General features: G+C 45.4%; 1 protein-coding gene across 1 annotated transcript in view; it reads left to right on the top strand.

Annotated features, from left to right (window-relative positions):
* Positions 1–3,232, top strand: part of AGBL1 (AGBL carboxypeptidase 1) — a 338,276-nt gene extending 335,044 nt beyond the window's left edge. The window contains exon 23 of the mRNA XM_067555656.1: positions 2,461–3,232. Coding sequence (XP_067411757.1) covers positions 2,461–2,767 — 307 coding nt within the window. The 3' untranslated portion in view covers positions 2,768–3,232. The remainder of the gene's footprint in view (positions 1–2,460) is intronic.
* Positions 3,233–16,275: the final 13,043 nt, after the last annotated feature.

The raw sequence follows: 16,275 nt of genomic DNA on the forward strand, positions 1-16,275 counted from the left end.
CTTTGTACAGTGCCCGCAGCCTTTATTGATGGGAGCTTTTATCAACTGAAAAAATGCATGAAAATGGTAATGATATGGAGAAATCCATCACCGAATTGGTGGGGGAGAAGTTGTACTTGGATAAAAAGGTATTGTAGATGAGTCTGAGGGCAGGCCTACACTACTGCTTAAGTCAATCTAACGTATGTTGCTCAGGGGTGTGAAAAAGACACCTCCCTCCCCCCGAGCAATGCAAGTTACAGCAAGCTAAGCATTGTCCACCCAAGCATTATGTCGGTGGGAAATGCTCTCCCACTGACAGCTTCCGCCTCTCGTGGCAGAGGAATAATTATGCCGACAGGAGAGTGCTCTTCCGTCTGCATACAGCGTCTTCACCAGACGCCAATGCACTAATGCAGCTGCGCCGATATAGCACTTCTAGTGTAGACCTGACCGAGTCTCTTCTCTAGAACCTAGGAAGTTGAGTCAGCATGGCGGCAGCTATGTCCCATCACTACATCATAGGTGACTGAATTCCAGTGTATCCCAGAGGCTTACTGAAATTAGATAAATAATCTTTCTTTCTTTCTTTCTTTCTAAGATCACAAAGAAGCAGCAGCATAGTTTAAAAATGAAAGGGTCTGATTTCCCATGAGTTTTACTCTTTTTTGAACGCTGTCATGGTAGACTGAGTAATTTGTGCCATTCCTGTGCACTTCAAGAAAAGAAAAAAATCAAAGTCCTCTGGCTGTCCTCCGCACAGAAAACTGAGATGGATTTTAAGTTGTGTGTTACAAAAATTGTCGTGGGTTTTTGTTTTTTTCATATCACGTACGCACTTTCACTTTTGAGCTCCTTCTGACCCAGATTTCAGGGAAGGTTGAAGGGAAGCCAGAAACTATAGAAGTGGATAGTTATTCATTTATTTATTTTTAAGCTACCCAGACCTATTAAGCATGCAGAGAATCCTATCCAGCACAACTCTGAAGTGAACCAAGCCAAAGATCAGCTGGGGAGGAAGGAGTGGACTGCTAGATAGTGTTTGTTTCTGTTTGCCAAGCAGCCCATACACAGTTAAGATCTGGAGGTTCAAAGCGAGGAAAATCTTACGTTTTTCTGGAGTGCAGAGCAGTTAGAAAAGAGATCAATACACACAACAGCAATGCTCTAAACCTTCAGCATGTTCTAAAACCTCAGCTGCCGGAACTGATGTGAAATGGCTGAGAGCTGGAAAAGTATTGTGGTAACTGACATGCAAATGAGGAGAGCACACATTAAAGCTATGTATTGTCCATCTGCCAAGCCATTCATTGCTCTCAACCTGGGACAGATTAGAATCACTGACCTGGTGTGGAAGACTGTCATTCCTTTCCAAATCCCCCAAAGCAATCCACTCTCCTACCCTGAGTCGGATCAAAACCAATGAACTAGAAGTAAAAGACTGTTTCCCACTCCCCCTGATTCATCCAATCTCCTGATTTGTGCTGGATTGAAACTGCTGACTTAGAGATGAAGGACTGTATCCTGTTTTCTAACCCCTACAAGCCACCTGGCCCCCTTTCCAGAACTGTGGCCAGATTGGATTAAATGGGAAAGGCTTCCTATCCCCCAAGCCATCTGTCTAGTGGTTACAATTCATTCAGAAATATTTCATTAGGATATTTTTAATACAGAACATATTGAAATGAGCTTGGTAAATTCAAGCGTACATAGAGAACAGTTGTGACCATTCTTGAATGCAAATTGTTAAATAAGCCTAAGAGAATCTTGAGGGAGCCTCAGTTGGTATGACAGATACTTTCTGAGAGCCAGAAGAAGATGTAAATAACACCAGCTTAGATTCTCTCTGGGTTCCCTTAGACTCACCCCTGAATTTGGGCCTGCCTCACAAAGAAATGACAGAGCTTCAAATGCTGCAATGATCCTCCTGGTTCTTGGCAAAGCTGTGGTCAACGCCCCTGGAGCCTTGACGTTCTACTTACTTCTCCTCTTGCAAATAACACCCTGCATTTACAGAGAGCACCATACAAACACGCCCAAACACTTTAACCCACGTGGATTAGTTAGGTCCCACACGAAATATAGAACAAACAGGCTGGAGATGATAGTTAAACCAACAACCTCATCGTAACCATGTACCTTGCCTTTTCTCCCTGTGCCTTAACATGCTTTACTTAACCTTGTAAACTCCTCAAGGCAGGCACTATGTTGTCTGTCTGTAAAGCACCAGGCGCGATGGTGCTGTATAAACAATAACAACAACAACATGTCTGACCCAGGAGGTAGGTAAATATTCTCTTCATTGTACAGCTGGGAAAACAGAACAAAGAAATGATGTGACTTGCCTGAAGTCACGCAGGGCCACACTGACAGAACCAGGAAGAGAATCCAGGAGTTCTGACGCCCAGTCCTGTGCTCTGACTGCTAGACAACATCATCTCCCTTTGCTGACAGTCTGTGTCTTTTGTGATTCCTTGGCAGGAGCAGCAGCACCAGCAGCCTGGAGACTGATGATGAACCTCCTTGCGGGGAAGATGTAGATTACAATACCGACAGCTGCTCTGACCAGGAAGGGGACTTCTCTGAGCTAGACAAAGAGATCCAGGAGATCTCCTTGAGGGCAGAAGGAGAGACAGAAGAGGAGGGGGCCAGTGAGGGACAGACATGTAGCTCCAGCGTTCTTGGGGGGGGTTACATTTCCAACCACCAAGCAACCAACAGCAAAGCTCTCCCTCTACCATCAATGCCACTCGGGGTGTTTGCCGAGTTTGAAAGTAGCCCTGCATGAACAGAGCTTTGACTTACGGAGCAATACGTAAATGGGTAGCTGCTCCTCTTTTCCCGTCTGCCAGCTTCAGCTTCGTTCCCAGATATGTTGCCCCAGTTCTGCATGGAAAACTGACTTGATGTTTGTGTAAAATAGAGAGAGAGGTGCCCTACTCTGTGCACACAAGGAGAAGTGAGCAGCTACTTGTTCAGATGGTGAAACATGGGGACTTATAGGGCATTCTTATACGTGATCCCCTGTGCAATCACTTTCTCTAGTTTAATTTTCTGTGACTTCATACAGATTATCATGATGGTTGGTCTCGTGAGTGCCTATTATATGGAAGAAGAGTCCTTCACCCCAATTTTCCTTCCCTAACGGTTGTGACTTAGAAAATTGCAGAAGATCTTTTTCATAAGATTTTTGGCCAGAGTTGAGATATGTGTTTCATTTTATTGCTATCTGTTTTTACTGCATGTATCTCAATTCTAGGGGCCTGATTCAAAGGTTGTTGTTGACGTTAATGGGCTTTGGATCAGGCCCTATGTGCTTAACAACTAGCCATTTTCCAAAATACCTGGAGGAACCCCCCCGCTCCCTGCAAATACAACAGTAACCAACCCAACCAGTAATCAGAATGGAGCAGGGTGTAAATCAGCATTTCTTCATTGACTTCACTGGAGGGATGCTGACATGCACCAGATATATACCAGAGGGATGCTGATATACACATAATGGCCCATAACTGCCTCATTATATATCAGTCTATTGATCCACTTCCTTCCCACACATTCAGGAAAGAAGATGAGCTTTGCCGCATGACTGGAGGGTCCCCAGTCAAAGAATTGCCTGAGGTTCTTTTATTATATTTTAAAGAACTGGACACCTTTTCAGGTCCATGCTTATGGAAACAACATGTGCACCCGTGTTTCTGGTCCATTAGGCCAAATGCTGCTCTGAGTTACACTGGAATAAACAGATCCAGTGTATATCGGCTCAGTGAAGTCAATCGAATCTCTGCAAATTTACCCCCATGGACCTGAGTGCAGACTTGTCCCACTGAGTACAGTGGTGGTGACACTCTTTGTAAGACGTCTTGCCAGCAGCATGCACTGAGAGAATACAGGTATTACTGATCATGTAGGGAGACTACAGTTAATATTCAAGACTTTTCTTAGGGCGAGGACTCCCCTGGTGGAACGCTCTAGTGGAACCTTCTACAAGGAGGCAAATGTCTCTTCTCTTCAGCCTGGTAGTGATCCCTAGCATTTTATCAAGGGGAACCATGTGGTACACATCAGCGGTGGCAAAACTTGACAGCTGCCTGAGCCAGGTCACCATTCCAGTGGCCATTGTTTATTATTATTTATTATTTGTACTATGATAATGCCGAGACCCCTGATCATTGACCAGAGCTCCATTGTGCTAGGTGCTGTACGAACACACAATGCAAAGACGATCCATGTCCCAAGGAGATTACAGTCAGACTCACTGTTAGAGCTGATTAGAAAATGAAAAATTTGTTTCCTGAAAAAAATGGGAAGTTTTTATTTTGAAGGGTTCAAACGTGACTCTTTTTTATGTTAATTTTTTTTTAAATTCAGGTTTTTTAATAAAAAATGACATGGAGATGGCTATTGAAAATTTCATTTACCAAAAAATAAATGGTTATCAGGAAACAGAAAACTTCTGTAACCATTTCAGTAATGTTTTTGGAAAGGTTTTTGACAAAAAATTCCTCAAAACGGGCACATTTTTCACAAAAATAAACAAAAAATGCTATTAAAAATCAATTTTGGCCAAAAAAAAAAAAATTGTTCTAAAAATTTTGACCATCAATACTCAGTCTGTATGTCTTTGTAGACCTTATGCAGATACCTAACTGGTTTGGAGTTCTCAAGAAGGCCAGGGGATTCTGCACGATGGTTAATTGGTGAGGAAATGATAATAGGACCACAGATAGATGGGCTGGACTCAGACCTTGTCCACTGCTGGGTCCCATTTCTGGGTCAAAATGGTCTCTCTCCATCCCAGAACAGGAAATAGCTCAGGTTTCCTAGTATTGCCTGCAAAGGGAGGTGCTTATTTTGTAGCAATCTCTCATTTATTAATGAAGAAATTAGGAAAAGCACAACATGGCCCTAACTCTTTTCCACATCAGAATTCACAGTGCACTTACATGCCCCGGGCTTTGCAGAGACAAGGATTGCCATTTCTTCCTGTGTCATGGAAACATTTAATATATAATAGAGTAATAATAAAAAAAGGAAGAATCTGTAACAGTACAAGAGCACCACAGGCAATGAATATGCAGCTCCTGCCCTCTCTAATGTTTCTCAGGTCACAGTCAGCGCTGTAAACTCTGCAAAGTGTAAGGAGCGGGGTATAAGGTGGGATTTATTATTATTATTTATTATAACTCTACCTCACTGTCAGGCAGCTTTAGTCAGTGGCAGCCAAATAGATGTCAAAGAGGCTCAGGCTTTGCCAGTGGAAGCAGGAAAATTAACCACTATATAACCATCCAAGGATAAGAGTAATATTTAGCACTGCTCTAGCACCTTTCACCTTTAACAACCCTTCATGAATTAAGCGTCACAACACCTTTTGTGAGGTAGCTAAGTATTGTGATGAACTGACGGGTGTGCTTCTGCATTGCTCTCCCCCGTGGTTCAAATGTGTGTCACAGGTTCTACATGCTCATGCTAATGGAGATTCTCCTTAAGTTCAAAGGGCACAAGCCTGTGCTGGGGAAAGAGGCTCTGAGTCCTATGCCTGCTGTCTCTGAGAAGTTCCATATGTTCGCATGGTGCATAGCAGAGTAACAGCCACTGAGTCCTGGACGGCCAGTGATTTTTTTGGTATCATGTCTGGCTGGCTAAAAGCACCACCTGCTACATATTTGATATGTTGCCTGTAAAGAAAGTTCCCTGTGTGGATTGAGGCTGTTTTTTAGTGCATTGCTGAAAGACTTTCTTCCACGTGACCTGGACATTCACCTTCTCAATGGGAGCTTACTGTTTGGATTGAAGTCAGCAATACAGCTCCTATCCTGCTGAGGTGCCAGGATCCAGGTTTCTAAAGTTACAGCCAACACACAACAGCTCTGCAAGTCTCAATCTCTCCTTCTAATGCAGCTTAAAAGACAGGCTGCCTGGGTCCTCACAAGAGGAGCTTCTTAGACAGAGCTAATTCATTAGGTATGATGTCTGCTCTCACTGTACTGATGTCCTGTTCTGCTTGCTTCAGCATGCAGCTTGTTGCACATAATACTGAAATTTGATAAAAGGCCGCCTCACAAGAATGGACACAATGGAGGTAAAACACATGTTCACATTACAATGGGATGTATAACTGTGCTTCAAAGCTTATTAATAAAAAAGATGAGTATCATTAACCTCCAAATCCAATGCTCATATGCATGACAAAGCATGTGCTTTGTAGCACACACAGCGCCATGCATGCCCTGCAGCACTAACGCACAATACAACACATGCTCCAGGGTGTTTTGGAAAGTTATAGCATAATCTCACAATACGATACAAACATTACAGTACCCCCCCATAATACCTCCACATACTTGACACACACACGCCATCAGCATATACTTTATCATGGGCACACACCACAGCACATGCATGCATGCTTTCTGCAGCACAGAATACATATCACTGCACACAGTGATGTACTGAGGCATTGGGAGTTGTCAGTTGTGCGTGTTTCCAGGGTAAGGGAGAAATCCTTCTGCATCACATTTTCAGCATTCTTGATAATCTGGCACCGTTCATCCCATGAAGTAAATACTATGGGACAGATTTGTTCCTGAAATAACTCTATTAAAGTCAGTTGAGTTACACCGAGGATGAATTCATCGCTGTGACAAAGTTCTGCCGTCAGTCACACACATGCATTCCGTACCCATGCCACTGACTGCAGTGGAGTGGCCCAGATGTAAAGAGAGGCAGAATATGGCCCACACATAGGTACAGGGCCAGATAATTAGAAGCGGTCTCATTCTAGGTTCAGCACTGTGCAGAGGCCGTTAGTAGAGGAAGCAGTCTTGCCCATGCATTTGATGTCACGTACACGTCTGACTACCAGACCGCACCAGCGAAGCTGACAGCGAGTTGTCTAACGTATATCTGTCGCACCTGGAACATTGTGGGCACCAAAAAAGAAAGCTGCGTGGAGGCTTCTTCGCAACTGCTTCCCGCGTGCTGAGCGAACAAGGAATTGTCAGTAAGTGGTTAGCCGGCTGTATCAGGCGATGGGCCGGAAACGAGATGAGAATAAAGCACAACAGGAGTGCATGGCGCTTTGTTGGCTGGAAGTGATGTCAGTCCGGTGACTAATGATCAGGGAATGGCACCTGAAAGCCCCCTGCAAAAGCACTGCTTTCTGCTACTTTTCCCTCTCTGTGCCCAGCTCCAGCTTTTGACTGTCACAGGAAGCGGTCGCTCCTTCCTCCAGCCAGCCTCTAGAGGTCAGGAGAGGGCCTCCGTTGCAGCTCAGCCAGCCTGCTCCCTGGTATTAACATTCTCCCTGAGTCATGGTAATTAAGCAGTACTAGGCTCCACACAGAGGAACGGAAATGCATTGACTTTAATAAAACAGAGTGTGAAACAACTTTCGATTAACTCCAGCCTTGTTTATTCTCGTGCACTTGTGATTCTGCTGCACTCTTTTGCCCGTGAATGGGAGCGTTGTCCGCAGCGCCGAGCCGCGTCATCTCACGGTAGCCCATGGAGCGCCGTCGAAAGGGGTCAGCGGCCTGTCTCACTGTAACTGGCTATTACCAAGGATTTTAGAACAACCAGTAAAGAAAGGGAGAAGAGGGGAAGGCTCCCAAGCCCCCCAAGGTTTTCGTTCCTCCAGAGTCGGCGAGGCTGGCAGATAGGGATGCGAGCCAAATATTTCCATAACAGCCAGAGGAGAAGGAGAGCTGGAGGCAACCAGATAGCCTCATTAATACGTTCTTTTGTGCCCCTGCCAAGAGCGTATTAACGTCTTCTACTGACTTTCTTTAGCTGGCAGCCACTTTCAGTGCCTCCCCCTCCACCCCGCCAGCTCCCCTGACACGAAGCCGTCAGAAGATGCAGCGTTTAGCAGCTCTCACACTGGACCCTCTGTCTTCTCAGCCTCCCGTTTCTCCACAATGACCTTTGTGCATCTGCAATGATCCTGTTGATGCCCTGCCAGTGCCTGGGGAAAAAAAAATAAATAAAAAAATAAAGAGCACCTCTGAAGTCAGGGCTAAAAATAAATAATTAAACAATGGAAATCAAAAGAATCAAGTCAGCCAACTAAAGGAGGAAATAAAATCTAATTAGTTTTATCTTCAGTTTCGTTACTGAGCTGGTGGGCTGCTTCATCCCCTGCTTTTGAAGCGCTCTGGAAAATAACAATTATAATAATAAAAAATGGCAGTGTGTTATTTATGAAGCCAGTGAGCAGGAAGCGGAGCAGCGAGAGGGAGAAGACAGCAGTTCCTGGCCCCCATTGCCTTCCCATAGCTGGCACAGGACATAGATAGACACAGTGCCTCTGGGCTATATTTCCTGCTCTCTCTGTCTTTGTACAAGGCCCTTCCTGCCTTTGACTCAGAGAGAGGAAGGATGGACTCATGATTAGGGGGGCTAGCTCGGGACTTGGGAGGTGTAGGTCCTATTCCCTTAGACAACTCAGTGAACCTCTCTGTGCCTCAGTTCCTCATCTGGAAAATGGGGATAACACCACTGCACAGACGTGCGCATTATTTCAGGTTGCGAGCCTCGAAAGCTTTGAGATCCTTGGATGAAAGGCGCTAAAGAAAGATAAAATACTGGTATTTGTGAAGTAGCATGGCTGTTGCTTTTAAATATATATGAGCCAGTTGCCAGTTTAACAGCATGTATTGATGGCGTTAATTGACCGTGAGGGTTTGGTCGTTTTAAATAGCAAAGGGTAATTTTTAAAATCTACCTCCCAGGCTGATCTCTATCAGCCAGGCATCTCCTGAGGCCCAATCCTGCACCACTCAAGCCAATGGCAGTTTTAAAACAGCTTCAAGCAAGAGCCAGATCAGACCCCTGAGGTGCAAATGCCTGACTTTGGCAGTGATCTTCTAGACAAACAGGTTCCAACAGAGCTGAGCCACAGCTGGGGAGACAAGGGCTGTAGCAGGAGAGGAGATGTAGTATTTCTGGCACTCCAAATCTTGCATGAATAATGGAGGGAGAAAGGAAGGAGGGAGGAATGTGAGGGGTTAAAGGAAGGGTAATGCCAGGGGGGAAGGCACTGGAATTGAAAAGGGAGAGGGCATATTGGGTAAACGGAGGGGACAATGACGCAATTGAATATAAGGGAGAGTAATGGGAGGAGAGGGAGAGATCTGGAGGGGGGAGGAGGAGAGCAGCAGAGAAGGGAACTGAACTCCTGCTGTTTCCACAGCCTCTTTGTCCCTTAGAAGACATGTGTTAGTATTAACACTTGCAAGAAACAACCCACGTTGCTGTAGAATGAGTCTGCCACTGTTCTCCCTCATGCATGAAAGGCAGCTGAGTCGGTGGCGATGCTGCATTGTGTGTCCAGTGTTGTATTGTGTGAATGATTTGTGATGGTTAAGCCTGTATCATCTCAGGGCTTCGTTTTCCCTTCTACGGACTCACATTCTCAGACAGGTTCTGGAAGATCCATGACAGTATTGCTGATGCTGCAGTTCATGGCTACATGCCTTTACTTTGTTTTGCTGTTAGAAAGAAAGAAAGACTCCTTGACAGCAGTTTGGCAATATCCCTGGTATGACATTATGTCAATACTCTGGCACCATGAACTTCATTAGCTGCTGAATCAGCTGACCACAGCCCATCCAATGACAGTGAGGGAAAAAATCTGGAACAAAACAGCACTCATAGATTATACCTTATGCCCAACCACTAACTACAGGTGCCAGTGATCTGTCAGAGTAAACAATTGCTTCCATTGGCTAACCAAGCTCTGGGCACCAAGGTCTCACCCCTAGTGCATTCGTTGGCTGTCAGAACTATCAACCAACCTACCCATTCCGACTCTGTATCCCTACATGATACATGTTTGCATGATTATCCATGCGTGGTCCTGTCATTCAACTACAGGACTGCACCTCAGGATGCCTGGGTTCCATTCCTGATTTTGCCACTGATTTTCTATGTGGCCTCAGGCAAGTCACTTACCCTCTCCATGTCTCTGTTCCGCCATCTGTAAAATGGAGATAATATTACCTACCTCATGGGGGGAGACATTGTGAGGCTTAAATCGTTAATGTTTATAAAGGGATTTGAGATCCATGGATGATATGGGCAGAGGGATATTATTGACTATTATTATGTATTTATGTGGGCGGACAGTGTGCTCATCACCATACATACAGAGAGTCAGATGCAGTCTTTGCCCCAAGGAGCTTACAGTGTGCATCTACCAGCAGTGCAGCTTAGACAAACATTAGGCTCTCTGCTCTGATCGTGATTACTTTGTTCCTTTAGATCCTCCTGTTGACTCTCTCTCCCCCTCCACTGCAAGTTTAAGCAACTCGTCCTCCCCTGCAAGGATCTCCAAATATCTTCTTCCACCCCCATCTCCACCTGTTCTTCACCCTTCCCCCCTCCAACTTACACCTTGCCTCTCCCTTTGCATCCTCTCAGTCTCATCCCCATGCTTTCTTCCATGCTCCCCTGCAACTCCCTCAGGCTCATCCTGTGCTATGTAGCCACCAACTCTTCCTTCAGATTCCATCTCCTAACACACATCAGCCATAAAGCTTCCACCCAGCACTATCCTTTTTAAAAAAAAATCTATTTAAAGTATTTAAGAAAAGAAACTCACAGCCTGGTGTGATACAGCCACCCTCTAGGCGTGCCGTACTTTGTGTATCTCTGCTATGCTGGCTGGCTGAGAGCATAAGCCTCACTGGGCAGGGGCCAGGTCTCCTCTATGTTCTGTATAGCACTGAGCATGCTCACCTAGTACAGTGGCAAGGACCAGGGCCTCCAGCTGCATCAGTCTCTTAGCAACCCAATAAGGTCAGCTGGCCTGATTGACTGCACCACTTGATTGGTCAGGAAGGGCAGCTCTGGCTTTTAGCCCAGCACCAGCAGTAACAGGAGCACCTTTCTAGCTGCTCAGTGCGTTCCTGCCTGCAGCTATGATCCCCTCGGTTTTTGCTGCTCCTTGCCTTGCGCCTCTCCTGCTCCAGCCCTGGTCCTGGTCTTGATCCTGGTCATTCCTTGCTACCTCAGTTTGCACCTGGCTCCAATTTCCTCACCCTAACCCTGGATCTTGCCTCTAGTTCTGACCCTTGGCATGTCTACAGTTGTTTCTGACCCATGACCTGGCTACCAGTTCCTGGTTCTGGCTCTGACTCCAGCCCTGTCCCTAGGATTGGATCCATTTCCCTGCTTCAGTCACTAGGCCTAACTCCTGTTCCAACCAGGGCCTAACTCCTGTTTCAACCATGGCCTGGTCTCTATCACAGGGAGTTGGTTACATGTGATTGTGCTGCAGTTTGGTTAATGTTTTTAAGGGATTCTCTTTCTGGCTGTTTATTTTTGAAAGACTTTAAGGAAAAAGTGATATTTTCACAAGGGAATGAATGAATAATGGACTGCATGGAAAAAGGTCCAAAGACTCATGCGAGGAGAAGGAAGTCTAGTTGGTTGGCAGAGAGCAGCAGCCCAGAAAGCTGTGGACCACTGTTCTGAGCACCTGGATAACTAAAGTTGGATGGAAAATGAGGGCAGGTTTGATGGAAATTTTTAAATTTTTTTGTTGAGAAACCAAAAACCCAATTTGGGGGCCCAAAACCCACCCAAAACTCCAAATTTATTGGATTTCAGCCAAAGATATTCAAAGTGAGATTTCAGTTTTCCAATTAAAAAAATCAAACTTTTTTAGGAAATCAGACCTCAGCTACAAAAACTTTTGTTTTTCAAGCCCCCTCTTTTCTGTCAAAAAAAACCAAGTTTTGACAGAATTTTCAAGTAGCCTCATTTGGAGTGCCACAAATGTACCTCAATCCTGACCCACAGTGCTCCTCCTGGACCCTCATGCAGCTATGCCGATGCATCGCCGTCCTGATCTACCATGGGTCCTGTTACTGACAGTCCAAGCTTCACATCCATGGATTTCTCAATGGACCTGAAGCCTGACCCTGTAACACCGATCTCTGCTATTCTAGTCTTGTACCTCTCCAGAGCACAGCCTGCCAAACATATTACATTGAATGGTGATTTTCAGGTGGACAAATATCCCACATGGGACTAGGATGAGATCACCAAATGCATTTCCACTGGAAGTTAAAGCCAGGTTTGAAGCCAATAGCCTTTAAGAGGTGAAAGTGGACCAAAGCCACGATGCCAGCTGGCCTGCTTGTTCTCAGTTGCAAGAGTCGCTTTGTACTTCCTGGCTTTATGGATGCGGAGAGAACATTTTGAACTGTCTAAGCCTTGTAATCTTGCGTCGCTGGCTCACAAGCTGCAGCAGCAGTGACATACTACTGATCATAATAACACAGGGCATAGATAGAATTAAATAAGAATTTAAATCTGAGGGTTCTCAGCTCAGCACAAGGGGCGGTAGTGACATTATTTCCAGACTTGGTTGAGTCATATTTAAGAATAATGGATTCACCACATTGGTTCATGTCTATGGCTGAATAAAATATTTGCCAGTAATTTTATTCATGATTCGACCAGCTCTAGTTACTCCTTCTAATGCGCATGACTAAAGAACATTAGCTAGATATTGCACTCACACTCCAGATGTACAGGATCAGGTCCCAGGCATCTAGCAAGGAACTTACCCTCCAATGGCTGATTTCAACCAGCTTTATTCCAGAGTCACTGAGAGCAGAATTTAACCCATGGCATTTAAAATGATTCATCTTTCACCTCATCAAATAGGAGGGGAGAAGGGGGGAATAGATAGAAAGATATTTTGTTCCTCCTGGCAAGTGTTTGTCTTCAAAGTCTCAGTTGTCATGGGGCAGTAACCAGCAGCCCACTTGGGGGGCACTATAAATGTTGCCTAGCAACGCCACGCCATTCAAGGGAAGGCTGTTAGAGAGTGAGCATTTAAAACAGCAAGAGAGAGACAGTGTCACACCAGGAAACTCGCTCCTGGCTGGCCCAGTTATAAACGACACAGCACACATCTCAGTAATTGTCGTCGATTCTGGCTGACAAAGTCTTTTGTGGTTAATGGGAGAATAGCTGCAGCTCATAAATGGTGATGTGTCACCCACCTGCCTCCCTAAGAACAAAGACATTCTGGATCTATTCATATCCTGAAGGTCACTGAATCCTATTCAAAATTAGCTGGCGATGGGCAAACCTTAAATGGCTCAAAGATGCTGTTCAGATAAATACCTGAGGCCTGGAAGGAATTTACTGTCATGTGCAGCACTGCACAGTTTGCCAGCTGCCTCCTTCTGAAGTGTCAAGTCTTGTCAATACTGGAGGTGAGATGCTAGGAATAAATGGACCAAGAGATTGGCATAGTAGAGTAAAACCTACGTTCCTGTTAGACTGAAGCATTTTGCTAGTTTTCTCATTATTTTCTAGCTCTCTTCTTAGGGGACCCTAACATCACTAGAACATGATCTCACTATGTTCACACACAAAGCGGACCTCAGGCCAAGGGAATCACTTCAGCATCAAGAGATTATAGATAAGTTCTCTGTGCAATAAGTGAGCCTGGGTTTGGGATACCAGAGAATATGTTGTGCAATGCCAGGAAAACTTCTTCCCATCTTGGAGACATGGCAGCCTGCATCCCTGGTCCTGCCAATAATCAGCTAATTAATCAGTCATCTACTCATGCTTTTAGGCCAAAAGTGGAGATTGAACCCAGGACCTTCTGTATTAAAAGCATGAACTTGGTAGCTTGAGTGAAAGAATCTGTAGTAAAGCCTAACCTCTTAGGGAGCCCGTGTCCAATATTGTCTGCTATAGGGAGTCCTGAGGAAATAGATTCTGTGTTCAAGAAACATGAGGTGAAGCACACAGGGAAAGTCCTGTGTGCAAAGAAATTCTCATTGTTCAGCGTTCCAGTTACTAATATAGATGAACTTGACTTTCATACCCAAGCCCAACCAGCTACACTGTGTGCTCTTCTGCTTCTTGTGCAACACCAAATTCACTCATCTCCCGGGAGGGGGCTCAAATGGAGCTGCACTACCAAAGATGCCCGCTGGCCTCCACTGCCCACAGGAGCTCCCTTAGAGAGGGAGAGGCTGGTCCATAGGAGAGATAGCACTGACCCAGACTGAGGAATTACCCCAGGGCTGGGGTGGGGTGATGTATATGTGTCCCGCCCCCAGCCAGTGCTAGGTCACCTTGTCCTGACTCCCTCCCAACCTCACTTAACCCCGGAGAGCCCTCCAATCACTCTGGGGCCTGGTTTTTAGAAAGTGCCGCATGTCCATGTTCTGACAATCAGGTAACCAGGCAGGGCACCCAAAATTACGTCACTTTTAAAAATCTTGTCCACCATTTATAGAGAATTTATCCAATATACTCTCCAGCGTTTTCTGCCAGAGCCTTTAAGTTGCATGGTGGCCATTAGCTGTGTAAGTTCTAAATCACGGGAACTAAGATAGAAGGAATTGGATGTGATTGTTTTGTAAGCTGTTTCCTGGATCAGACCTCCAGAGTGTCCCTTATTTTGAAAGCTGTCTCTCAGTTTGCTCCCAAAGTTACTTCTGTTCTGCACAAATGTGGTGTCACCTCACTTTCATTGTTGAAAAATTAGTTCCATCACAGACTCAGGTGGCTGAGGTCATAGAAAGATTTAATTGCGTAACACCCCAGTTAGTGCATATTACAGGGACTCCCATTGCTGTCCAAACCACTGAGGGTATGTGTCTGGAACTGCCCTCTGAGTTCTTTTCGCTCTGAAGAGTCCCAGTTCAAGCCCCGGTGTGTCGGCCAAAATGGAGGCAGTCACATTTGCACTAACAGAAGGACTCTCACAGAACCTGAAATTTCCTGCATGAATAACGCTTTTGTATCCTTCCCTTGGCGTCTTTATTACGCTGTGCATCCTAAACCTGGGCCTTGGGAGGTACAAAGGTTATTTCTGGATCCTGTCTGGCTCTAGCACTCCATTTGTGTGTACATGAAATAGTTGTGGAAATGTTGCTGAGTCACTGGAGTTTGTTGGATGTGGAACTGCCTTGAAAAATCTCTGTAAAATTCGACTTATGTCTACAAATAAATACATTCTCTCTTTGTTCTTTCTCTTATGTAAATAAGCCAGAGTGTTTCATTAATAATCTCATATCATTCCTTTATATTTTTAATTGAGGCTTTGCCTTTGTAAACGCATTTTCCTCCTTTCACCATCTCTGTCTCTTTACACTAATTGAAACAATTAAACAACATTTCCTGAGGGGTGGCTCTTTATTGCGTGATGTGTGGGGCCCAAATCTGCTCTTGCTCCGTCAGGTTTTATGCTGCTTTCATGCCATAAATCTCACCGGAGTTACTCCTGATTTACACCAGATTGAGACAGGACACAACTGGGCCCCGTGCCTCCTGTCTTCTCTTTTTCTATCCCCTTTTCTCTAATTCTCTTTGCTTTACAGGAGCAGCCCTGTCCTCAAGGAGAAACACAGACCACAAAGATGAGGAGACCGTCAGGCTGGCTTCCCAGTCAAACAACCTTCTTCTGTGTCTTAGGGTGAGGGATTTACAATCCATCCCCTTTTGTCCACTGACAGCTGGTGGGTGTCTGACATCCTTGAAGTGATGGTGACTGAGAACTCAGTGTCAGTGCCTTCTGTGAAAAGAAGGAGGTGAGGAAGGAAATTAGAGGCAGGAATGCTTCCCAGACGGTAATGCACCTTTCACGGGGCCACAGTGACCTCAAAACTACACATCCAGCCCTTGGCTCTGATATGGATGGGGAGACCCATTTAAACAGGCCAAAGATGGACCACCCCAGATGAACCGACATGCTGCGTTTCCTCCTGCCTGATTGCAACTCTTACCTCCCTCATACCCTGTCTGGCCTCATTGCACCTCTCACAAATCCCAGGCACTTGCTGACTGCCCCTCTTGACTCATCTCATCACCCAGGGCTAGCTCAGTGCCCCTCTCATGACTACCTCTCACTGCTGACTGATTATTCCTCTAGTGCCGTCTTAGGGCTGAATGCCCAGAATTAACATTCCACAGGCTCGACACATGGAACCAATGTGATGCACTGCCTGGACCCAGCAGAGACTGGGAATCGGGTTGCAGCCCGATGGCCAATTCCCTGGTCTTCCTACTGAGCCCCAGGAACATTACTCCAGGTGCACCGTCTCTCTCAGTGGGCCGTTCCTGCATTACACAGGCAGGATGAAGCCAACAAATCTAAGAAAATGTCACTTTTGTCTCTTAGCAAGCTGGCAAATCTTAGTGCAGACGAGGCCGTAATGGGGCCTACACACGTGCTGTGGAGTGACGATACCTTTTCATAAACTAATTATCTTTGATTAAAATGTAGGATATCTTCTTTTAGTTGTTGTTGTT

This window comes from Emydura macquarii, unplaced genomic scaffold (genome assembly GCF_026122565.2).
Source record: "Emydura macquarii macquarii isolate MOO-44397 ecotype Brisbane River unplaced genomic scaffold, CSIRO-AGI_Emac_v2 contig_1644, whole genome shotgun sequence".
Taxonomy (NCBI): domain Eukaryota; kingdom Metazoa; phylum Chordata; order Testudines; family Chelidae; genus Emydura; species Emydura macquarii.